Below are 25,845 nucleotides of genomic sequence, written 5' to 3'. Positions count from 1 at the left end.
CACTGTATTTCCAGGGGAATCCTTCAAATTCCAAACTCCCAGATCACTAAGATGAGCTTTCCTAACTCAAAAATGGGTAGCAGTTTTCTCAATACAGATGTTGGAATTATGTTGAAGACCAGATTTTTCATAAAGTGGTTGAAAAAAGTAAAGGCATGGATAAAGGACAGTATTTCCAACAGCAAGGATGTGGCTTCTCTGCCACTCCCTGGTGTGGTGCTTTCAAGTTTTTCTTTTTTTTTTTTATTTTATTTTCCCATAAAATTCCCCCAACTCCTGAACCAGTTTTTATTTGTAAATCTTATTTTTGAGGTGCTTTTTCCATGACCACATGGCTCCTGGAAACTATAAAATTTGGGTTTCTCCTCTCAGACTTGAGTCTTATAACAAATAAAACCACATTACAGGGTATGAGACATTATATCAGAATTTACACTGCCGAGGAACGTACAACATTATTTCTCATTTAACACCAGAGGAAAGTACAGAGGCTCTCACAATCTGATGGTTCTGATCATGCAGCTTTTGGGTTTTCTGTATACAATCTTTTGCTCTTAAATATCATTTTCAAAACGTAGGTCTTTCCTTTTTGCAAAGAAAAGGAAATATGAAGAAAAAGAAGCTGCACTTGCCTCTCTCTCCCTTTCCAAGAAACCAAATTTTACAGCTTGTTGCTGCTGCAAGATTTTGGGGTATCTTTTTCTGAGTTTATAGGAATGTTTCTAGTCTAACTGTAGGATGTTCAAGTAAATATTGAAGCTCTGAAGATGTAACAGGGCAAAAATCACTGAACTTCAGAATTTAAACATTTATTTTAAATCTGCCGTCATATTATGTTGGTGGCTGCCTACAAATAATTGGATGCCACCAGCTTCAAAACTAGGAAGGTGCTTGCCCTTATCAATATTAAATATGTTTTGTTTACTCAGATACAAATTTAAAGTTTGGTCTAACTTATTCATGAAGTCTTCAAAAACCTCCACCTCAAGACCAATCTGACAATATACAAAAATCTAATTAACAAAACCTTTCTTAAAAAAATAAGTCTGATGCTAACTTGCTTTCTTTTCCCAGAACATTACTGATAAGCAAACATTAGAAATAAACAGCCTAAAATAGAATCCTAAAATAACCTATCGTAACTTACTGAAGTAAATAATGTTAAGGTGTGGAAAATGTGCAATCTGTTAAGCACTAAGCAGTCAAATAAACTTTTCTTTTTCTTTTTCTTTAATAAAAGCAAGACTAAAAAAAAAGTCTTGCATATAGCTCAAACAGTCATACGTAAGTATGCATTACACACTTTAAGCAGCAAACTTAAGGAACCGAAAGCACATTTTGCTAGAGAGTCGCTGTAAATTCAGGTCATAATTTATCTTCTCCTTTTCACATTAGGATCATATCTGCAACATAAAAGAAAGTTTGTCACAAATAAGTAAAACAATGAGACTAAAAGTTAATAATGTGAAGCTTTATTACACATTCACAACAAGGGATTGGTCAGTGTTCAGTCCTTTCCCTGACTGCACTTCTGTAACTACAACTGCTACAATTTGACTGAAGACACAAACAAGAAACTCTGCATGAACCAGAGATAATCTTTATTAAATTTTCACTGACTTCCTACTTAAAGACTTCAAATCTGATGCACAAAAAAGAAGCTTCTCTGAGCCTTTAATGTCCCAACCTTACGTTCCTTGCTAAAAAAAAAGGAAGGGGAGGAAGGTGTAGAATCAAAGAATAGTTAGGGTTGGAAAAGGCCTTAAAAATCATCTAGTTCCAACCCCCCTGCCATGGGCAGGGACATCCCACTAAATCAGGCTGCCCAAGGCCCCATCCAACCTGGCCCCGAACACCTCCTTGAACACGTTACCCACAAGCTTTCAACCTGTTCATGGCTACTCTTTAATGACAGCTCTTCACATTCTATCCCTTTCCTGAGATACAGGGCAACGCCTCCACTCCTCCTATTCTTTTACCTGTAAGGTGTTTTGGAGAAGTATCCTCCCTAACACCTGACCCCTGACATCCATCCTTCCACCTCTTGTGTGTACTGTACATTCATAGCAATGGACAACGTTCGGCCACAACTCCTTCAGACCAAACCCTTCTGCTGCTTCCAATTCCCACATAAAGCAGTTCCTTGCTTTACCTTCCCTTTTATGTAGCTTCCTGATTGATTTTTAGTAATTTATATCTACTTTCTGGATATACTAGTTACCTGATTCACTGCAATACGCTTACAGTTTGCCTCTGCCTGATCCTGCGGTCCCTGGGCCTTCTATTTTTCTCCATTTGTGCTTCATCTCCCAAAATCCTATGTCACTTCTTTGAAATTCTGATGTGTTTTGTATTCACGCATGAATAAGTTATGGACACAACTGAATGACCAGGCAGTTTTACTTCCACTAATTCTGCTCTCATTCATCAAGACACTTTTTGCTTAGGCAGGAAATCGTGATAACTTGTGAGCCAAATGACATCACCATATGACTAGAAAGGTATTAAAAGTGACTCCTGTTGCTACATAACTCAGACTTCTGGGAAAAGTGAGAAGTTTACCCTCTGAACGACGTGATCTATTATTAACTGTTAATTAACAGCACAAACTGGTAATGCAGTAAAATTTCCTGAATGGCTCTTACATATGTTTATATGCAGTATCATGTTTCTTTAATAGTGATTTGGACAAAAACATCCTTCTTCATCACGTTTTTCTACCTAATACACTTTTTTTTACTGTTAGTCAAGCACGTCGCAGGTGAGAAGTCAAACAGCCCTTGCTTTTTTCTTCACATAAAACCAAAGAAAATAATGAAATCTTTGCTAAACAAAATGAGATCTCAAAATCTCAAAGCATTTATTTTAATTTATTGCTATGGCAGCGTAACACAGCAGTTCTAACATTTATATATGTCCTGGATAACAAATCCTGTTTTGGGGGGTTGGGAGGAGGAAGAGGAAATGGGGTAAAGATAAGCAGAAAGGAGAAGGGGATGATACATGATGGAAACCATCAGGACACCAACAGCTTCAATCCTGTCTGTGACTGTCTGTGGTGATGCTGACAGTGACAGTTATGAACATCTTTTTATGTAATCTCCTCCACCTCACCTCCAGCCATTTTCCATGTTAAATGAAGCCTGGATAATGTTTTCCAGACAAAAAGAAATCAAATAACATTACCAGAGAAAGAAAACTGTACAGTGCCTGTGGCCTGAAATGGAAAAAGGACTACAGAGGTTTCACTATTGTGAGTGAATGCACAAAGAAACAAAAGACCTTGTTGGGAAGAGGGATTGAAGGATACAAAGGGCTATTACTGAACATTTATTTGTAGCCTTAGCAGATAGTACGATATGCATTCCCTTGCTTGTCTATCGCAGTTACGTACTCAGTAGCAGTTCCGGGAACAGCATTTCTTTCTAGCTCATCTTTACCTTTGAGTACTGCTACTTTTCCTAATGACTTCTTCAAATGCAAATTTTCATGGAAAATTGCAGCTGTTAACATTAGCATTACGCCAAGTAGTTTTACTCAGAATTAAAGACAAAATTAGAAATAGGTTACAAATTGATGAACATTAAATGAAGTGGTTTTGTATTTTTGACTGTGGAAACTTCTGTAAATATCCTAAATAAATTGGAGTCGAGGTAAAAACTTTTCTAAGCATGAAGTATGCAAATTATCCAACTTTCCACTGCTGTGTTTTGAAAGATGTTTTGGAACATCAAGCTGCACCATGTTTTTATAAACGTCTTCATAACTGACATATATTTAAAGGCTGCATTACTGATGCAAAACTGGATGAAATGGAAAATCTGGCTTAGAACTTTTTTTAATTAGAATGTGGTTATAGATTATTAAATTACTATTACAGTTGAAAGTAACTGGACGGGAAATCAAATGAATAGGACAATTCCCTTTTGAAAAAGAAAAAGAAAAATTCCCTCTTGAAAAAGAAAGATTAGTGAAAGTGGTAGACAAATGAAGTGAGGTTTATTGAAGAAAACTGCTGAAACAGCCTCTATTTTAGAGGCAAATGTAATGAGTTATGGCAAGAAGCAATGGCAAACAGCCAAGGTGAATCTACCAAAGAAATCTCTCAAAATCCAGTGACTTGAGCACTGATTAAGACAGAATTAACGACTACTACAATGTCAGGAGCACAGAATGCTTGATGCAAAAATGCCTCATCTCCTCAGTCTGAAAACTGGAAAGATGGTAAAGCATTCAAGGAGTCTCTAACAAGTAAAAAAGGTAGGAGCTCTTTCATTGTGAATGGATCTGAAAACAGCTTATGGTCTCAAAGATTAGGGACAAAGAAGGGCTACACTGAAGGATTCACCTAATTTTTTTTTTAATTCTGGGAATTATCACTTCAAAAACAATGGCAAAAAAGAAAGCAGTCCTGCCAATCTCCTTTTCACAGAACTGGTACTCTGTTGCTTTAGCTCCCTCAAGTGAATCAGCACAGGACAAACAAGTGCTGCAGCCAGAATGAAAAAGTGGCAGATCCCGTCACCTTTTCTTGGGAGTTCAGGTGGCTGACTTAATTGTAACACCAAAACACTTTATTAGGTTCTAGGAACCACTAAATGCAGAAAGCCTGACCCCAGAATGTCTTCTCACCCTTGTGAACAATCAAGCTGGTGCATATGAAACAGGAAATAGCAACATTTTAGTTAGAAAATGTTCTCACTAAAATGTTGTAGTGAATCTGAGTTAAATTGAAAATTAAACGCATAAAAAATTTTGAGAGAAGTTGATGAGTCGTTTGGAGTATATTCCATACATGGGAATAATGCAATTTTCAAAGAATAGTCAAAGAAGTATTTTACAAAATTGGAATTTGTCCAGAAAAAGACGTGACAAAAATTATATGTGTTTTTTAAGCACAAACACAAAACTCTTACCTAAAGAGATCATCAGCAAGCGATTCTTCTCTTGCATGTCGGTTCTGTTCCTAAGAAAATAAGTCTAATCAATAACTGATGTAAAGAAGAAGCTAATGAACCCTACAGAACAATATATCCCTGCAATAACACAGTTCTTCCTGAAGAAATATGTTCTCTCTAGGTACTCCAAACAGAATCATATTCACATCAAATATTATATTGCATTACTCGGGTTTGGCTACTGCTACCAACGAAGAGAATGGATTAGTGTGTGCAAGATACCAGTTTTGGTCAGAAATAGGTGTTTTGCATTTTAAGCATGATTCTAGAAACACGTGATTATTGGTGTGTAATGATCACAAAAATCAAAGAAAAATTCAGTTTGCATTAGAGGAGATAAAAAACAGTGATGTAACAGTATCTCAATCAGGCTGTGGAAACAGAAAACCATCAACAAGTAGTATTGAAGAAACCACCGGAAAATGAAAGTGCTAGAGAAAGGCGATAATAGAATACAATGTTTTTTAGAACTTTTACATACAAAGATGAAGATTTTTCTAATAGGAAAAAAAAGAATTTATTTTTACTACATCTCTTCAGTCTACTACAACAGAATTTTACTCAAGTTTCTGTTCTGTTCAACAGCAGAATATCAATTGTACTGTATAACAATTTGAACACTGATTGGCATACAGAAGTTCTTCCTAGTTCTCTGTCACATTTTTAGAAGTCACACGTGTCCATAATGCTTCTTCTGCTTATTTAAAAAAAAAAAATCATTCTTTTTTACATTATTGATTTTGTTTAAATCAGTTTTTCCAATTATATGAATACTGCATGTAAAATTAATTCAACTAATCAGGAAAAAATGAGCCTTACCACTGACTTCTAAATTCCAGTAACTTTCTTAATGTGTATGTTCCTATAAGCATGTGGGGGCAGTTAACTGGCTGAGGTTTTATTTAAAAACAAAATTCTAAAGTATTTCAGAAATGCCCACAGTTTGGTATGACTGGTATGAGTCAAGTTTGCTCATATTTCAGAAAGAATTCCTTACCTCCATTTCTTGCCTTAACCAGTCTTCTAGCTCAGAATTCTTTTTAGCGTGGTGAGCAATCAAATCTGATCCTCCAATAATGTATGGAAGTTGTCCTGCCCCTGGATAAGCTACCTGTTGGACAACAGATTCCTATAATTACAATACAAGGCAAATATATCACAAGTAAAAGATCTGTTTAACCAATTCAGGAAATCTATTCAGCTATCACTGGATAAAGTTGGTCAGTCTTTCTTTGAATAACTGTTATCACAGGTCATATTTTAGAGAGATTGAAGTGAAAAAAGGATGTACAGAAAGCTATTAACTCTTTTTACCAAAGGAAACAAACAAACAAAAAAAAGCTGACAAATTACATATGCTAAATAACTCTGATAACACATTATTTAAACAGAGTTTGAAAACATTATAAACTGATTGTTAGTGGATACGTAAGAATCTGTTACAAAGCAGTGAAAAAGAAAATACTATCAGAAATTTAAAACGTTATATGAAAATAAGAGCATACTCCCAGAAAGCTGGAAGTTAGGTTATGTGACTCACATTCTCTACATAATGTTTTACTGAAATGCATTTCTAGTAATCTTATTAAAAGTAATAAAAAAAACATGGCATATGAGCCAAAGTGGTATTTTTATACTGAGCACTAAAAACCTTCTTGAAATGAACTTCAAGATCCAAACAAGCAATCATCTTACTTTTGTAAGGCAATAGATTTATTTTTACTTAGAAAATCAAGATTTATTAGAGTGAAAGATCCTGAATCAGCATATGCTTTATTTATTAGGTCTTCAGACAAGTCAAACTGCTAGCTTTGGAGGTACAAACTTAATTACTTATTCCAATTAACAGTACAAGTACCTAAAGCTAGCTAAGCCTTTGTCAGTGTGCTACTTCCTTAGTCAATCAGCAAAACGTCTTTTTATAGTATAATATGGTATTTAAATTGTTCCTTTCTGTACTTACTGTCAATTAAAGAAATCTTTGTCATAATATACTTCCACAATCCTAAGGCAATACTGTTTAGTATTTTTCAACACTGCCATCTCGTGACCATTTCAAATACACACTAACCTTTTTGAATGTTTTGAAGTTTTTCTTTCCCCCGTAGCTGGTATTTCCAGTAAGCTGACTGTTTTGCCTTGAAGGGCTGACAACCAATGATCTGAACTCAGTTAACAGAAGTCTGCTAGGAAGATTGCTGGAGTCATCTTGAAGTTTGCTGTCATTCTTATGTGGGAAGGAAAAGGAAGAAGCACTTCAAGTGTATGAACAGATATATAACATATCTAACAATATAAACATTAGAGAAAGAAATAACCATGAGCACAGCTGAGGCAAAAGCTAGGATTACGGAAGGGCAAGAGGAAGCACCAACAGTGCTGCTTGGCCTCCATATTTCTCTCATTAGAGCTGGGAGCTCAGTAAATTTATTTCTCTCATATTTACATCTCTTGAAAAGACAGGATCACTAAAAACTGCAATAATAATAATGAAGTCAGTATAACTCATTTCAGTAGGATTTTATTTCAAGAAATATTTTTTTTCAATTTAGCTTATATCTAAGAATTACTTCTCTCCTCCCCTCCACCTTACCTCTTACCTGAACTAATTTAATCTGCCTCCTCTAGTGGAAACTCCAGCTAACTCCAAGGAAGATTAAGTTAAACATTTTCAGTTCAATTCTAACCTACTGATTTAACATTTAGGCTGACTTCAGGGCTGTAAGCTGGATCTGATCAATGAAGCAACTTTTTCTTGCATATGAGAATGTTCTTATGTCAGCAAGCCTGCATGCACATTGCTAAACCTATGTGGATTAAAAAGGAAGTCCGGTTGCAGGACATGTTCACAAGTAAAGTTAAACTATCTTCATGGACACCTTCAGCCCAAAGGCAGTATAGTTGTTTTACAACAAAATACAAACTAGATGCCCCTTTATGTGAGCTGACCCTACACTTCAGTGTACTTGCACAGAATTTGCTCTTGAACTGTTTTTTTCTGTACGTATCATAGAATGGTTTGGGTTGAAAGGAACCTTAAAGATCATCTAGTTCCAACCCCCTTCCACAGGCAGGGACACCTTCTACTGGATCATGTTGCTCATAGCCTCATTCAACCTAGTCTTGAACACCTCCAGGGATGGGGCTTCCATGACTTCTCCATACAATCTGTTCCAGTGCCCCACTGTACTCACAGTAAAAAAAAATTCTTCCTAGTATCTAATCTACCCTTCCAATTAGCTTAAAACTATTATCACTCCTTCTGTCACTACACTCCCTGATAAAGAGTCCCTCCCCAGCTTTCCTGTAGGCCGCCTTTTAAGTATTGTAAGGCTGCTATAAGGTCTACCTAGTGCCTTCTCCAGGCTGAACAATCCCAGTGCTCTCAACTTGTCCTCACATGAGAGGTGCTCCAGCCCTCTGATCATCTTTGTGGCCCTCTTCTGGACTCACTCTAACAGATCCATGTCCCTCCTGCACTCTGAGGATTCCAGAACTGAATGCAGTACTCCAGGCGGGGTCTCACAAGAGCAAAGAGGCAGAATCACCTCCTTCAACCCACTCGTTACACTTCTGATACCACCCAGGATATGGTTCTGGGCTGCAAGCACACACTGCTGGCTTATCTTGAGCTTCTCACCTATAAGCACCCCCAAGCCCTTCTCTTCAGGGCTACTCTCAATCCATTCTCTGCCCAGCCTGTAATCATGCTTGGTACTGCATGTGAGAAGATTTCATCCTGCTCCTTGATGACTGGCTATACTCTCCTTTCTCTCTTCAGAAACCTTCCATTTCAGTTTCATTTAGCCTTGACTCCTCTTCCTCACTGCCATTCCTAGCAATTCTTCCCTCCTTCCTTCCTTCTTCTCACTTCTAACAAAGTTAGCACGCTATTTACTGTAATCATTGTACGCTAGATCTATTTTCTCACTGGTCCGTCTCTTCCATTCTAGTTGTGATCATCTTAGAGCAGACCAGGAGACTGCATTCTTTTCTGGTCCTTAAGCAGTGACGTAACAAAAATATCAATACTATTAATGCCTAATTACAGAAACCTAACGTACTCTTATTTGAAGTATCCATCCAAATACCATTACAGAAGCATGTGGATAAGTTACAGTTCTGTCTTTTCAGAGTCAATAACTTGGACTGTACTATTCAAATTTACACATGGCTATTTTAAGGAATACAATCTTCAGAATCTCCTTTACTCTGAGAAACATTAATAAAATGCATTAAATATTTTTGGATCATACTTCTAAGTCTGCTGTTCAAACTTACAATTAACTGTTTTCTTACCAAGATTGACGACTCTTGCTTGACCTCACTTTTCATTTCTGAAGTTAGGACTAATCCAAGTTCCTCTTCTTTCTAATTAATTAAAATATAACACTGAAATTAATTGTGAATTTATTTACATAAAATTGCTTTCTGCTCTTTACAGTGGAATAAGCATTTTCAAATCAGCATAAATATTTAGAGAGAAAATAAACTGCTCTGTACTTTTAAATTTATGTGATTTTAACTACACTATAACAATTGTTGTTTTTTTTCTGTTAAAAAAAAACCCCACACTTTTTTCTTATACCAGTAACAAGCTCTGTCCGTGTGTACAGCCTTCAAAGTCCTGCCAGGTTCTAGAACACTGTAAAAGTTCTTAAATACAAAAAGTAGGATTTTCAATTTCTTATGTTAAGTGCACATGTGTGCAGCATGGACATTTCTTTACTAGGATAGAAAAGTATTCTGCAGGTTGCTTTCCTCCCACAGTTTAAAACCATATCTGTCTTCCAGTGAAGTATCAAGAGAAGAGCCTTAAGCTGGTCTGAGGATGCTTAGACAGTTACTACTTCTCAAGTGATCCAAGGTATCTTGCAAATTCCAGTTAATCACACATTCAAACTTTATTATTACAGCATTTAAACATTTCCCACACTGTATAAGAAACTGACTGGACAGTAAGCTTTCATCCATATATTTTTTAAATAAACAAAAATTAAGCCCGTTTCTTGCCTCTTTATCCTCCTTGTTAATAATCTACTTTGCTAAAGCTCTGAAACCTGCTTTTGTTTCTTTTCTATCAAGTCACTACTGTTAACTCAAAATCCATTGTTTTCTTAACTTCTCTTAGAAAATTACCCTATTCTCAAAAACAAAACCAGAAATAATTAAAAAAAGACTAATCACAATTTGGGGTTTTGGTTTGTTTGTTTTTAAAGAGGACATTTGTTATACAAATTGCCTCACACAGGAATGCTATTCGCATCCTTCCAACACAGTTGTATATTTCAAGATTAGGCACATAAGAAGAATATAAAACTTACCAATATTTTATTCTCCTCACTGTGCCTTACATTTAATTCTTGAATCCTGTTTCCTTTGACTTCCAAACACCTTTTTTTTCGTACATTTCCTTGAGCTTCCTGGTCATGATCTGCCATTTGATCTTCCCAGTCTAGGTCTCTGCTTCCAAAGACAATTTCTAGAGCCTCTGCATCTTCAGATAAATCATCTATCTCCTTTCTCTTCTTTTGTGCATGCTTTTCACTAGAAGCAATTTTAGCATCTGTTTTATCACTTGCTAGTTTGCCATATTCTTTTGGAAGCTTTTTACCAGTGTCTTCTAATGCAAAATTTGGCTCTGGGTTGAGGATGTTATTTTCCTGTTCATGCTGTTCTGCTTCACTGTTCCACACTGATGAAACTGTGGGTTCAATGCCCTTGGAAACAGGTGATGACCTTTCCCATTTTGCTAGTTTGGGTACAGATGTTTCTTCTTCTTCAGCTCTTTCCCTTAGCCAGAAAGTAATTAGAAAAGAAATAAATTACAAAAGCGTTTTTTAACATGACTACCTGCATCTGTAACATTGGAGCACTCTAGTGACTGCCCTGCAAAATTTGAATGTTAAGTACCCTTGACAAAAAGCTTGCCATTCTAGGAAGATGATAAAAAAATCACCTTTTTAAGTACAATTTGAATTAAATGTACAACCCTTGAGCTAATTTTTTTTTCCAGAAACAATACAAACATAACAATAAGGTAAGTAATGTCAAGAACATTTCAACATACCTTTTTCTAGCTACTTGGAAGTAATTCATAATTGAGTTAGACTGGTGACGTGAAGTACTAGGTTTACCGGCTTCTGAAATTTTAGAAGGTGAGACAGGATGACTTTTTTGACTAAACCCAGATGTTCTGTTCACTCTAGATATCAATGGTCCTGCATTTACACTGTCATCTGTGCTAAGGTTTTGCTTTACAGTTGTTTTATTCTGGACGAAAGAGGGAAAATGGCTTTCCATCCGGGGAGTACTCTCTATCTCCATACTGTATTAGAGAGAAAAAAATATTAAGCGAACACACAAGAAGTCATCACAGAAATACACTGTAGAATATCACTTTTAAAAAAAGCTGTACCTGTACTTTGAACACTTACAAACAGTGTAGGTGTGCTAAAACCAAACATAAAAGCTGCTATGATAAACGTATTTTTGCAACTGTGAAATAGCTTGAAAATTTTTAATATTTAAGACAGTCAAATCAGATATGCAGTATCTACATTTGTATCTGAGAGTCCGAAGTCTTATGTGATGTTTTCTGTTATCTACCACTCGAAAGCAGAAATTATCTCACTGCAGAAAAGTGACAGCAATTCAGTAAGTGCCATTTCAAACACTGTGTATCTTTGTCCATTACACCAACATAGTTCCTCTGCCACAAAAGATTTCTTTCTTTGCAGCTGTTATCTTAGAAACTATTTCCATGAATACTTTACCATGTCTGCTCTTCTATTTCTGTATCAGCTACATATCCTGTAGCAGTCGGCATTATGGTTTCATCCACAGCCACACTCTGAGAAATGGCCCGCCCCACAACAGCTGATGCAGGAGTGCTTTTAGTAACAGCTGCAAGATAAACACAAGAGAAGAATTAAAAGGTTAATATCAAATCTGCATTTCTTTGCATATGATATCACACATTGGTAATTGACATGGTGAGATTTTTGAAAAATGGTCTTACCGCAATTTTAATCAGAAAAATAAGCAGATTTATTACTTAAAATACCTGAAATAAACAGTTCTAAAAGACCGTGTTATGGGATGAAGTTTTAGTTAAATATTCCACTAAATTAAGTGAAGGAATTTTACTTAAATAAAAATGAAGCATAAAGGGAAATTAGATTTTAATACGGATATAATGTCATTTATAAATCACGCAATATATACACTATGCAAAACTGTCAGAACACAAAACTCCTCATATCTATGGCTTTATGACGATCTCTAACATAATTATTATATTTGGTATTATTTCTATTAACAGAGAACCAGTATTTGCTATCAAAAAACGCTTCTTCAGACAATTTCTCATAATCCCCAGAGTCAGGGGATTACCTTAAAACATCATTTGCTACTCTTTGTTTAATTATTCACATTATTTCTCTGTAAACAGAAAGAAGAGCGTATACAATATCTTTTATATTGTTTGCCCTTCCATTTGTCCTCGTCCTTCATATACTTCTTAAAGTCAAAGGACACTAATACTTACTATTTTAACGTTTCATTGTGTTTCTAGACAAGTTTTTTTTTTTTTTACTACTCACCCGCAGCCCTTCACATTCCTCCTGCATCTCATTCAGACTGAGACTATGACAACAGTATTACCCTTTCAGATAACCCCTCCTTTTTATATACATATATTCATTATTTTTTCCTACATTTAATCCTATAGAGGAATAACCTATAGGGACAACTAGGTCTCTCCTTTGAACTACGTTATATCTATTGCTATTCATTGTTCTGAGATAAGATCAGAGGAAGACATCTTGTTTCCAATCCCTTTGATTTGCAACACATACATGGAAGTACTCTGAAGCAATAGCATTTGTTCCTTCTTAGCAAATAAAATTGTAAACAGAGCTACTTTTAAAAGCCTGACATGCATTCCTTTTATGCAATTCAGTCAGACAATTTAAGTTTTATCCAAAGGAATCATTCAGACTAGAAACAAGGATTAGCATTGCTGATTTATCAAGATATCTACAGGGTCAGTACCTTTAAATTTACCCTGAGAATCAATTTATTTTCTGTTGTTTGCTAAACTAACTGAATAGAGAATATGTCACATACAAGTATTGATACAACAATACCAAAATATTTTTCAGAGTTTTGCCAGTACAGCATGTATATTTTTCTCTCTTAAAAATACATTTTTGAGTAAGTAACATTCCTATATGCAAAGATAAATTCACGGCTTGTTTTTTAAAAATTGTAGGACTTGCTACCTGATACAACACTTCATAGAACAGAATAGAACTTAAAATTATCTATGTAACTCTAACAATTTTATAGAAACAAAATACAGACTAACAATTTTGGAAGAAGCATGAAAGGAGAACTAGACAAACAAAAACTCTGTCTCTCAAAGATTTTTATTACTAGTGTATTAGCAAATACAACTTCAGCTTCAAGTCAAAACTTGTGCTGTCCACCACAGTGTGGATGTTACCTCATAAATGTGGCAATCATGTCTCAAGGTTTTTACTTATTACATCAAGATTATGTTGGATTTTGAACTGAGTGGGAGAGCGAGTGAATTTCCCTAAAGCAAATTTCTTTTTGTGGGAAAAAACCAAAAAAAAAGCAAGCCTTTAAAAATTAATTCAGTTCTTATTTCCTCAATTTCTAACATTCACTTTTTACCTCATTTCCCCAGCATTAAAAGACAGAATAGCATGGAATGCAAACTACCACATGCATATTAATTCAGTGCCACTAAAAATGTGAACTTTAGAAGATTGTTTTAAAGTACCTTTCCTTTAAAGATGAATACACTAGATATCTACTTTTTATGCTAATTTGAGATCTGCTACCTTTTTAAATTTACATCTAAGAGTCATAATTTTAATTGCAGATTATTGCAAGAGCATTAAAAATCAACTACCTTTTCATATTTGAATACGTGTCATATAGTGTCATTCTATTTGAGTGGTCTCACAGAACAAAACAGAAGAATTTGAACATTAGCCATTTATGCCCCTGTACAAAAAGTAACACTGCCCTCTTAATGCTGTTAACTTATTACTACCCTTTTTCCAATTACCTTTGCTACCAGGCTGCTTTTGAGGGTTGCAGTATTTTTCTGTAGACATGAAGAGAACTGCCAATCCAATTTCTGCCTCGGGAATAGGCCTGAGATCTTTGCTGTTAATATAGAGATAAAATAAAGACAAAAAAAATTAAAAAAACATTTCCCAATACAGATTCAAAGGTGAAGGAGCAAATGGGCACCTATATGACAAAGTACAAAATATTCCAATCCTCCCTTCAAAAAATATCATTCTACACTACATTTTTTCACAACATAGTAAGTCAGTATAGTTATCCATGTTTATACCCACACGTCCCATCCATGTGAACTTCCATGTTTCCTGCTGCTGTAGCCACTGTCTAGTCCCAGGAACTCTCCCTAACTCCTCAACTCATTTCTAGGCATTTAACCAATTGTGCTCTACTTCCAATTCAAAAATGTATGTGAATGGAAAAGTGACTTGAAAGATTTGAGCACTTCTTACCAGTCAGTTAGGCACACATACATAGCTTCTGTACTATAGCCATGAGAAGAACTTAAGAACAGTTTTCCCTGTTTAGCAGGAAAAATCCAAGGAACTAGGTTTACCTATTAGGTTATGGGTTAAGATTTTGTTTTCTTTAATTTCAATAAAATACCATCATGAAAACTCTTCACACTTATGAAAATATGCAGTCTGTCCCCTCAAATAAAAATCACTCCACCATCAAAACAAAAAATTATTTTTATTAAATAGAATCTGCTCTTCAGAAACACTGTATGCAGATTATTAGATAGCAATGAACCACATGACCTCAAGGTGCCATCTCACCTGTTTTCCATTAAATAATATATTTATTGAAAATCATAGACGATATATTTTCCACTCTTAGAATATATTCACTTTAAATAGAAGCAAACCCACTTGTGTCTGTAATTTCAAAGAAGTTTCATTATAAGACTTTTTGTAGAATTTGATCTGTCTAAAAAAACTCACCAAATCCCCACAGAACTGCTAAGTTCTTCCTTTCTTGCTTCAAGAAATTTTAGTTACTATGCTAAATACTTAAAGCAACGAAGAAAATATTCTCTTCATAAGCATCCTACTGCTTAACTATGTATGCAAACACTATGACTAATTCTCTGTAGAAATTCCTAAGTTACCATACTGCTGTACAAAAGAACAATGCTGCACCTTTGCAAGACAGTCAGAATGGAATCAGTCCAGTTTCTCGTGGAGTCAGAAGCTGACATCTGAGAGTCTGTCAACCCCACATCAACAACACAAACTTCAGGAGAAGCCAACAAAGATATTTCCTTTTTTCCCTCCGTCATCAGTTTTGCTTCCCCTCCTCCCAGAATAACTGCTGGACCCAGTTTCTTGTGCTAAAAATAAAATAAAAAAAAATCTTAAAATACAGTCAGTTTAGAAGTATCAGCATAACAAACTATCAGCATAATGCGCATCACTGATACATTAATGCAGAAGTAATGTGTTCTGTTTCTCTCTCTGTATTTCATCTTGTTTAGGCCGTCATACTGTAAGAAGATAAACACATGGAAATCCTTCTTTCCTGATGAACCCAGAGTGAGTGCGACTTTACAGAAAACAGAATCTGTGCTTAACTACCCCAGCAACATTTTTGCAGTGTAAAGCCTAATTACCTGCTTGGCAGTTAGAAATACAAAGGTTTTTCCACTGAATATTTTTTTCCTTTCATGATGCTCAGATAAATCCAACTTTTCAGTGCCAATGGAAGGCTCATCAACAGGAGGATAAAAGCTGCAAAACAGAACATTAAAGTTAGAAAATTCATATTTACTTATCAGGACCAACTCATAGTCCTTTCTGGTTCATAGGAAAGTGCTGAAGTTAAAAACCTGTTTTGGTCTTAAAACTATATAAATATTTTTTCAAGAGCTTGTTATGTAATAGAGCCTCCAAGTTCTCAACATCTAAGCTAAGATCAAGACTTCCTACTTCAGTAACTAAGAGGACAACACTTTTAGTAATGTATCCAATCAACCCACTTTGAGCATCTGCTGTACAGGTATCTACATTCTCCACTAACAAAAGAGACTGCAGTCGTGTTCTGAACCTTACTCTAGCTAACAGTAAAACTCCACACAATATCAGCCATCTTGCTTTCCCTACCTTTCAGGTGGGGACAATGGCCCCTCCTTCTCTTCTACTCTATCAAGAAATTGGGTACCAACACATTAGATGATAGCAAATAAGTACACTTCTCTTGCTGTTGGGCTAAAGAACTGATCTGATTCATTCAGCAGATTATGAATTGTTTTGTCCAGTAGAAGAAAGGTGACCAGCATTTCAGCTGGAAGAAAGATTATGCAGAAGTGAAACTCTATCCTGAACCTCTAATTTTTGTCACAGAATGTATACATACACATGGCTAAGTTTTAAAATTCTTTTTTTCCTCATTTATGCAAAGATTAGCAGATTATAAGCAAGAAACGTACTCCATTAAATGATGAAATATTTAAGTTGCTGAAAAATGCAATTATTACATAGGTAATTTCACCATCTGTAAACATATAAACATTCTTCAGACACTGCAAACATTCACACATATTATAGCTGAACACAAAAAATAAGCAGGTACACTTTCTGCTGCATCCAAATATGTAATTCAATTATGATGAGCTAAAATGTACTATATAGTTACAGTTAATTTTAAATTATCTGTTCTTTTGCATTCTTCACAATCAGTTCCTGAATCTTTATGTACACGATGGAAAATAATCAGCATAAAACGATCAGGTTTTGGAAAATGAGTATGATAGATTTCAGCAACCTGTTCAATTGTTTACAAAAAATGTTTTTTCCATTGAAGCTGAAATATATAGGATAAAGTCTAGTAATTTTAAGAAATTTGGCAACTCAGATTTTAGTTACTAAGCCAGAAGACTTCCAATACTGAACCCCACAGAGACAGTTATTAACATAAGATAAACACGGAGGACAATGTTATTTTTAAAAAACGAAGTATGAGTAAAAAGGTGGAACAGTAGTTTCCATTACTTCCGAACTGGACTACAGTTTCTCTAGAAATATTTTTCCAATCTCTGTATTTTATTTCAGCAGGAACCTTCAACTGAACATTTGCTCCTCAAGAACTGTTTGATTTTCCCTTGAAAATCTTATCCAAATCTGATGTAAGCTCAAAGGCAACATGGGTTTTTTGGTCTTATGATTCTGAAGACCTCCTTATACTCTCTCCCTATAAGCTTTGAACAGTAAGATTATTATCCAGAAAAGACCCTCTACAGTGTTATCTTTCAATTAACAGATTTTGATTCTTGATGACTTTCTATTAAATGCTCAGTTATTTTCCTGCTTTTTCCAAGCCCTGCAGTATTTATGATGGACTACTGTAACAAAACACGCTATTTCATATAGGGCTGCACTTACGCAGCTGTTAGTGAAATCTTCAGTTATTTTTCTTCCATGCATAAGTTATCTGAGAGTATCAGAGAACTTGCACAATAAACTTCACCATAAAAAGCCTCAAGTAAGAAGCTACATTCTTCATGTGAACTGCAGGTTTGCAATTCTATATAATCGAAAAGCTTTAATTTTTTTTTAACTTTAAGATGTTATTTCCCTAAGATTTCATCAGATCTACAGTAGTAATCAAGAATTAATTAACAGTGTAACCCTGTATTATCACATCAATGTACCTTTTTGATTTCATATTCAAACTGGTATTGCCCCAAACTGTTTAGTGTCCTGCGAATGTACCAGCACAGGTCAGCTCTACCTACAATGCACAATGTGATTCCCTGTGAAAGTTAAAAGTAGTTTTGGAAATTGGATGCTAAAAGCTGCTAAGTAAAATTTCAATATCTTCCCACAAGCTACATCTTAAAAATATCACCTATTTAAAATACCATAATTATTTTAAATATAGATCTGTGTATTACACCAGCTGTCTCATTTAGCTTGATGCAAAACTCTCTCTTTGAAAGCTAAAATGGATATACTGCTACCATCAGTAACAATCAGTCAGCTCAATTCCTCTGAGGGTCTTAGTAGTTAACAAAAATGTTTTAGGGAATCATATCCATCTGGTTCTATTTTAGGAACCACTTAACAGCTCAATTATACTGTCACTTTGATATTAAAGGAATGGACAACATGCATCCTGAATTCAAGAGCCCAAGCCATTGTTTGCTTGTTACTGTAATGGCAGTTTTACAGGTAGATTACATTAGACCAAGCAAATTTCAGATTGCAAAAACAATTGCTAGCTTTTGATAGCTTTTGGTAGCTTGTACTACCTCTACTAAAAAAAGTCTACCAGAAAATCTTATGTCCAATACTGCAGAGAGGACTCTAGTCTGTTTCGTTTTCTCATGTTCTTATAAAACCAAGTAGAAGTGGAAGTTAGAATACATGAAGACCACATCAGCTTTACATAAGCCATACACAGATGGCTCATTTGACATATTAAATAAACCCCTGCAAACGCAGAACAGCATCTAGAAACTAAAGAGTATTTGCTACCAATTGATCCAGATTAGAGCCTGTATTGCTCTAGCAATGTACAGTCACATTCTGTGAAATGTGTTATAACATGTAGCAAGGGCAGCTTTTTGTGACTCCTCTGCAGCTCGTCCTCCATTACCATGCGTGCACCACTGGTGTTTGTTTAGCTCCCCTCTTCCCCCATCCCTGTTCTTCAAACTATTCTACTGATGGTTATCATCAGACCCACTGAAGAAAATAAGTTAAACTGCTATGTCCTAACACATATGTACTTATGTATGTTTGCTTATTCATCCATATGTAAAAGCAACAGTGACTACTTCTTCACCACTTATTTTCCCCAAATCATGTCTGGTGTCCAGCATCACCTGGTTAAAACAAAAATCATAATGTCTTGAACGCATTTGAAGCAATTTGACAGGTTTTTTTCCACTGTTAACTGACACTTAAGTTCAAAATGTTACTTTTCAAATGCCAAGTACTCTTACAATTTCCATACATTATGTATTTCATATTACAGTATTTTCCAAAGCATTCAAAGAATAGAAGCAGTAAAAAAAAAGTACCCACGCAGTTCAGCTTTTAAAAATACATGATGGAAATATCTCACTTGCATAAATCATGTGTTCATACAAAAATAATAGTAAAAAAAACAAAAACAAAAAAATAAAATCAAAGAAAACATAACTCTCTTTTCAAGGTAAAAATAGGAGCAAGATAGGGTCAGAATAAATTCTTGCATACAATAATGGAATTATTTTATACTTTTCTACATCCAGAAAATAACTGAAAGGGCTGTTCTGCAGTATTCATTTATTCCAAAGCAAAAATTCCCTTTTCAATTTAACCATGAAAACAACGAGCATTTTATTCTTATATAGTGAAGACCCATGCATATTAGTCTCATTTTGTCTTTTAACAGATAATTAAAAACCCCTGCTGTGTCAGGGGTTAAATTGGGCTAACTCAGTTTCGATTGAGGTTTACAGTGAACTCAGTAACTAATCGCATACTGGTAAAATGTCCACAAAATGTAATAACCTGGATAGAATTACTTTTATAAAAATATTTTTTTATTTCAATGTAACAACTTCCAAAAGAGCTTAAATGCTGCTTCAAACATATTAGCAAAACAAGCTCCTGTTTAGAGCTAGTAATACCTCTAAGCATATAAACAATTCCAAGAGCTAGTTTTATAACTCTGGGGATGAAAGCATGAAAATTGCCTGAATATTAAAATATGTGCCATATTAAGCATTTTTCCACAAATAAAGTTTACTGTAAATCACATATTCTGTCAAATACGATCAGATAGATGTTTAGTTATTTGATAATCTAACTCCCATAAATTTAATTCTGTGACATCAAAAACATGACACTTACCTTTCATGATTTGGCAACTGTTGCCTGGACTGAACAGCTTTGACTAATTCAACAAAAAACTCTGGTTTAGTAATTGGTCGACCACAAGTCAAAGCACAAATAGTCTGAAGAGACAAAAAATACATATTTACTGTATAGAAAAAGTTCAGCTAGAACACGGATCAACTGACATCAGCTGACATTTAAGATCTAAGATGTGGAAATTGCCAGACAAACACACAGAACAATACCTAATTTTGCCACTTAAAACCAGAATAGTTCCTCTTCTAGGAGCCTAGCTTTTAGTTGCTGTCTTGACCAAAGTTATGAAAATGTACAAGGCAACTGATGAAAATCAGTAACGGTCTTCAAAATTAGCTTCCTTCATTTTCTTTCCCTCTAACCTCCCATCCACATACACCTATTTCTAAACTTGGAAAAGGAAGAGTTGGCTTCATAGCTCTGTAGAGAAAAATCTTGAGCAGCTCTAGAGTTTAGTTCACACTTGTGGGAAAACTGCGAGGCAACGCAATCAAGATGCAAAAGCTCAACGTACCTTAACAGTAACTTTTACTGATACCATTACAAGGTGAGTACACTCTTTCGTCCATTCATTCACGACAAGGCCTCCAAGTTGCTGTATGGCTTGACTTAAAGCAGTTTTCTGAGCTACATCTAAACATGACGAACAGACAACCAGAGGTTCATACTCTACTCTACAAAGAACAAGTAGAAGAGAATAGTTTTAGTTATTTTAGTCAATCATTATGACGAACAGAGCTGACTTCACAATTGTGTTTGTGGCTCAGGAAAATCTGAAGGAAGGAGAAAAGAAAAAGGACCTATATTCTCACCTGTATCAAACACTGTACTTTAAAATTTCTTGAAGAAAGCAAAGATTTTTATTCAGAAAAACTAACAATATTTTGATTTGTCATCTGAAACATTTCTAAGGAGCTCTGCTTCAAGAATACTGCAAGGTCAAAGAATATCAGAAGAAATTGCGTGTGTGCACCCAAAGGCAAAAGTACACTCGACAGAACAGCTCACAAACAGATTAGTATTTAAAAAGCTTAAATGTCATAGAATGCAAGTTCAAGTAACTTTTTCCTAACATTGCCATTAGCCTTGACCACAAGTCTATTTATATTTGTAGAACTTCAAGATGGAATTACAACACAGCAAATTCTATGATTTCTATGATTCTATGATTCTCTCCCTACTCTAAATGTTCTTCCTTCTTTAGAACCATTTATGGCTTAGGATTTTTTTAATTTGCCTAAGATAGCCTGAAAACACTCACTGTACATGATATGACACCTACTAAAACGCCAATTCTTTACTATGAACAATTTTAAGCTCTTAATGTCAAAATAAATTATATTATAAAACCATGTAACAGAAAAGTATTGCAGAAGCAGGTGTGAAACACAGGCAAAATATTACTCATCCCCTTTGCTTTCTAAAAACTCATCATTGCTGTATAGCTTGAGAAGTCATACAATGTGCTAAAATACTCTTTTAAAAACAGGTATTTTCTACTTGATATTGTATAATCAAAACACTTACCTAAACTTACTCTCAAAGACTCCAAAGTTGATTCTGTCACCAGACTGCAAAGGCACTGAAGCACCATTGAGTTTTGATCCATTAACAAAAGTACCATACTTAGATGTATCTTTTACTGTTAATATAGGGACTGAGAGTGTCTGACTCTGAAAAAAATTATAACATTTTATGTTTATCAGAACGAGAGAGTTTATCAAAAACAGGTTACTACCACTGTGGATCAAAGCACTAGATAAATAAGAAAAAGCCCACAAAATACTGTCCTAAATAAAGACTTTAGACAACGAGGCTGTTGTCTGTGAAGCAGTGAGAGAAAACATACATATTTTAGCTTCAGAAAGTTTGTGATTCTTACACTTATTCTTTTTGGGGGTTGTGCAAAGCAATCATTCACTGGCCCAAAGCATCTACTAGTGCAGTTTAGCAATGCTCTGAGATTTATTATTTGATGCTTTTACCTACCATTAAGCCCTTGCATAGGTGCTCAAGTCACTTTCCCTCACTTCCTTCCACCAGCATAGTTTGCCTTCCACAGGCTGCAGGGTGTGGTGGCACCAGTACATCTTAAGAAGAGGTTATACACTGTCATATTTCTGACATGTCTTACAAGCCAACAAGAACATTGTGAGCCTGCTTTTATGAAATCTTGCTATGTAATTGTTCACTATTTGCAGTATTAAAAGGACAAATAAATTTTACGAATTTCATTTCAAACTCTATATGTGGCTACATAAGCGAAAGCCCTGCTGATTTGCTTCAAAATGCTCATAAACATCACAAGACATAAGTGATAGTAAATTGCTGCTTCCCAATTCTCCTTGGGACATTTTCATCTTCAGTCCCCTAAGCAAATATAGAACTAATAATGTGGAATGAAACATGAATTAGGCCTGCAATAAAGACCACTGAAGCGCTTTGCAGAACCAAGACCTAAAAATTGTCTATATAATGAAATTTAATTGCATAATTTTTCTGTTACAATTACTGCAATACTCTACAGCGTATATAAAGTCCTAGTGAATCTTCATTCTGGGATAAAAGGGAGCTTGCACCAGTAGAATTATGCCACCAAATCTCTCAACACAGGAAAGCAGCCCTGAGAATAAAAAGTAGTAAGTCAAGATTAAGAAAAGTCAGGTGATCAATGATTGTACGCCAATCATAAAACACCAGTGAAAGTATAGCCATGGCAGACTGAATTATACACATAGCATATTTAAAGTGCCATAAAATGCTGGCTACTTACAGGGGCAGTTTCAGGACGACTTACTGACAGAACTGCATGACTTCGACTGATAGACTGATCATCCTGAATTAAAATTGCACAGTTTTTGCGTCCAACAACATATTCTGTACCACTTAAAAGTCGATATGGCTCTCCTGAAAGTAAACAAGACACAGAAAAATATCAATTTACAAAAAACTCCAAAACACTCAATGCACTTGGGAAACATTCAGAAGGTTGCATATCTAAAAGTCAACTCTGTCATTCATCATTTCGGAGGCTGACTAGAACTTAGCTCATAGACAAAATACCTTTCTTCCCCTCTCCCATGATTTGTCCCTTATAAAAGGGCACATTTTGTGATAAACAAAGCGGTTACAAGAGCAGCATGATTTCCAAGGGCAATATATTTTTACAGAACAGAATCATTAAGGTTGGAAAAAACCTCTAGGATCATCAAGTCCAAACATCAGCCCAACACCATGCCTACTGAACCATGTCCCAAAGTGCCACACCTATACATTTTTTTTTAACACCTTCAGGAATGGAAACTACCAGTCTGCCACAGGGCAGTCTGTTCCAGTGTTTCACCCCTCTTTCAAGAAAGAAATTTTTCCTAACATCTAATCTAAAACTCCCCTGGTGCAACTTGAGGCCATTTGCTCTCATCCTATCACTTGCTATCTGGGAGAAAAGACTAACACCAACGTCGCTATAACCTCCTTTCAGGAATTTGTGAAGAGTAATAAGGTCTCCCCTCAGCCTCCTTTTCTGAAGAAAAAGGGCCCCAGTTCCCTCAGCCACTCCTCATAAGACTAGTGGTCCAAACAATGCTGTGGGTGTTCTTGGCCACCTTGGCACACACAGTTTTACTAATATTCGCTTCTTAATTTTTCTCTTGTATTACTTCTTGGAGATTAAGTGTCACATATAGGAAAAAAAAAAATTATGGTGCAAGACAGCTTTTCCAAAATTCAAGTTTAAAGGGTACATAATTTTTTTGAGAATACATAATTTATTAAGACCTACAGAGGAAAAAGTCCTCCTAACAAATGTGGGAAGATATGCAATGTAAATCAAACTGATGCTTAGTCAGTTCAGTCTCTGATCTATATTTTAGCTCGTTCTTGGTATGTCATCTACACCCCATGGTGGCTTTTCCATGAATGGCTCAACTACAACCAAAAGGTGCGTGCTACTTGGTTCAATAGAACCAGAATAGTTTCTTGATGAAAATGAATGAATAATTACAGCTTAAACCGTAGTTATCAGCCCTGGGCATCTAACTCCTAATGTTTTGGCTCTAGCTCAAGAGCTTTCCAGGCACTAAGAGATAACTCGGTTCATTTTGATAGCATTAGGTAGTTGCCACTGGGAGATAAACCAAATAGCCAAAGTTCACTCTCAATTAATTAGGAAATAAGCAGCAGATGTATTCGTGATAGGACTGCTCAGGATACAGAAAATATTTAAATCAAGAAGAAACGTGTACATTATATGACACCTACTACCAAAATTATAAGCCTACCAAAGCCTCTACGGATCAGGAAACTGACAGAAGGTACAGGAGAAACTCAGTTTCAAAACCCTGCAGCCAAGAAAATGGATGTCTTAAGTTCATCACTTGGTCCTCAAAATACCAACGTAATATTAAGATCTCTCTTCTGAAAGGAGAGACTCCTGAGGCTAACTTCTGCCTCAGAACTGAACTCATATATGTTGAAGCAGTGTCCCATGACTTGTTTCCCAACAGCACTGGAAAGCATCCTGCAGAGGCTTGCAGAGCGGAAAATCGTATTAAATACAAAGGTTAGTAGTGATAGAATGAGGGGCAATGGGTATAAAGTGGAGAGAGGCAGATTTAGTCCGGACATAAGAAAGAATTTCTTCACTATCAGAGGAGGGCTACAAAGATGATCACAGGGTTGGAGCACCTCCCATTTGAGGACAGGCTGAGAGAGTTGGGATTGATTAGTCTGGAGAAGGCTCCAAGAACAACTTACAGCCATCTTCCAGTACCTGAAGGGGCTACAAGAAAGCTGGGGAGGGACTCTTTACAAAGGCTTGTAGGGATAGGACAAGAGGGAACGGGTATAAACTGGAAAGGGGCAGATTTAGACTAGATGGAAGGAAGAATTTCTTCACCATGTGAGCTGTGAGGCACTGGCACAGGTTGCCCAGGGAAGCTGTGGCTGCCCCATCCCTGGAGGTGTTCAAGGCCGGGCTGGATGGGGCCTTGAGCAGCCTGATCCAGTGGGAGGTGTCTCTGCCCATGGCAGGGGGTTCGAACTAGATGATCTTTAAGGTCCTCTCCAGCCCTAACTACTCTATAATTTTATGCAATTTAACAGGAGCTGCGAGCTGAAGGAAGCAGAGGCAGCGCCGCGGACTCTCGCCCCGGGGCTCCCGCCACCACTCGCCCACCGAGGCCGCACTCCCAACCCGGAGGCGACGGCCGGGCCCGGCGCTCCCTCACCTTTTCCTGCAGCGGGGACCAGCTTCCACATCCCGGGGCGAACCGGGGCAACACCGGGGACGGAAGAACAGGAAGGGGCGGGGAAGCCCTTCGCTCGCGGCCGCCGCCTGCCCGAGCCGCGGGGCGGGGATGAGAGTGGGCGGGTGCTGCTCTAGCCCCGCCCCGTCCGGTACGAGGAGGGGCTACTGTTAAAAGTGATGCCGTGAAAAGCAGGAATCAATAACCAATGGCAATTCGCTTATTAAGTAAAGTCATTAATGAAGGACTTATAGAATCATAGAATACTTAGGGTTAGAAGGGGCCTAGAAGATCATCCAGTTCCAACCCCCTGCCATGGGCAGGGACACCCGCCACTGGATCAGGCTGCCCAAGGCCCCATCCGACCTGGCCTCAAACACCTCCACGGAAGGGACAGCCACAGCTTCCCTGGGCAACCTGTGCCAGTGCCTCAACACCCTCATAGTGAAGAAATTCTTTCTTACGTCTAGTCTAAATCTGCCCCTCTCCAATTTATACCCGTTCCCCGTTGTCCTATCCCTACAAGCTTTTATGAATAGTTCCTCTCCTGCTTTCTTGTAGGCCCCTTTCAGGTACTGGAAGGTCGCTATAAGGCCTCGGAGCCTTCTCTTCTCCAGGCTGAACAAGCCCAACTCTCTCAGCCTGTCCTCGTATGGA

The 25,845-nt window shown here is 36.5% G+C and overlaps 1 protein-coding gene across 1 annotated transcript; it reads right to left on the bottom strand.

The window, feature by feature from the left end:
• Positions 1–1,234: 1,234 nt before the first annotated feature.
• On the bottom strand, positions 1,235–25,328 carry NBN (nibrin). The gene is made up of 16 exons (XM_054058038.1): positions 25,171–25,328; positions 22,716–22,849; positions 21,470–21,615; positions 20,457–20,616; positions 19,922–20,025; positions 15,694–15,811; positions 15,224–15,414; positions 14,062–14,162; positions 11,735–11,864; positions 11,029–11,286; positions 10,283–10,751; positions 9,258–9,329; positions 7,030–7,185; positions 5,956–6,069; positions 4,917–4,966; positions 1,235–1,403 (listed from the first exon to the last, which is right to left on the bottom strand). Exons 1-16 carry the CDS (start codon positions 25,199–25,201, stop codon positions 1,373–1,375), a joined length of 2,265 nt encoding a protein of 754 aa, XP_053914013.1. The 5' UTR covers positions 25,202–25,328; the 3' UTR covers positions 1,235–1,372.
• Positions 25,329–25,845: the final 517 nt, after the last annotated feature.

The sequence above is a fragment of the Cuculus canorus genome, chromosome 2 (genome assembly GCF_017976375.1).
Source record: "Cuculus canorus isolate bCucCan1 chromosome 2, bCucCan1.pri, whole genome shotgun sequence".
NCBI classification, from domain to species: Eukaryota; Metazoa; Chordata; class Aves; order Cuculiformes; family Cuculidae; genus Cuculus; species Cuculus canorus.
The sequence above is the reverse complement of the archived record's forward strand: the minus strand, read 5'-3'. Positions and strand labels throughout refer to the sequence as shown.

Coding starts and splice junctions, on each gene's coding strand:
- NBN (XM_054058038.1), bottom strand. CDS start 25,201: ATGTGGAAGCTGGTCCCCGCTGCAGGAAAAG. Junction 22,850..25,170: donor GGTCCCCGCTGCAGGAAAAG/GTGAGGGAGCGC, acceptor GTTTACTTTCAG/GAGAGCCATATCGACTTTTA. Junction 15,812..19,921: donor CAGTTGCCAAATCATGAAAG/GTAAGTGTCATG, acceptor TCTGTTTTGCAG/CTTTTATCCTCCTGTTGATG.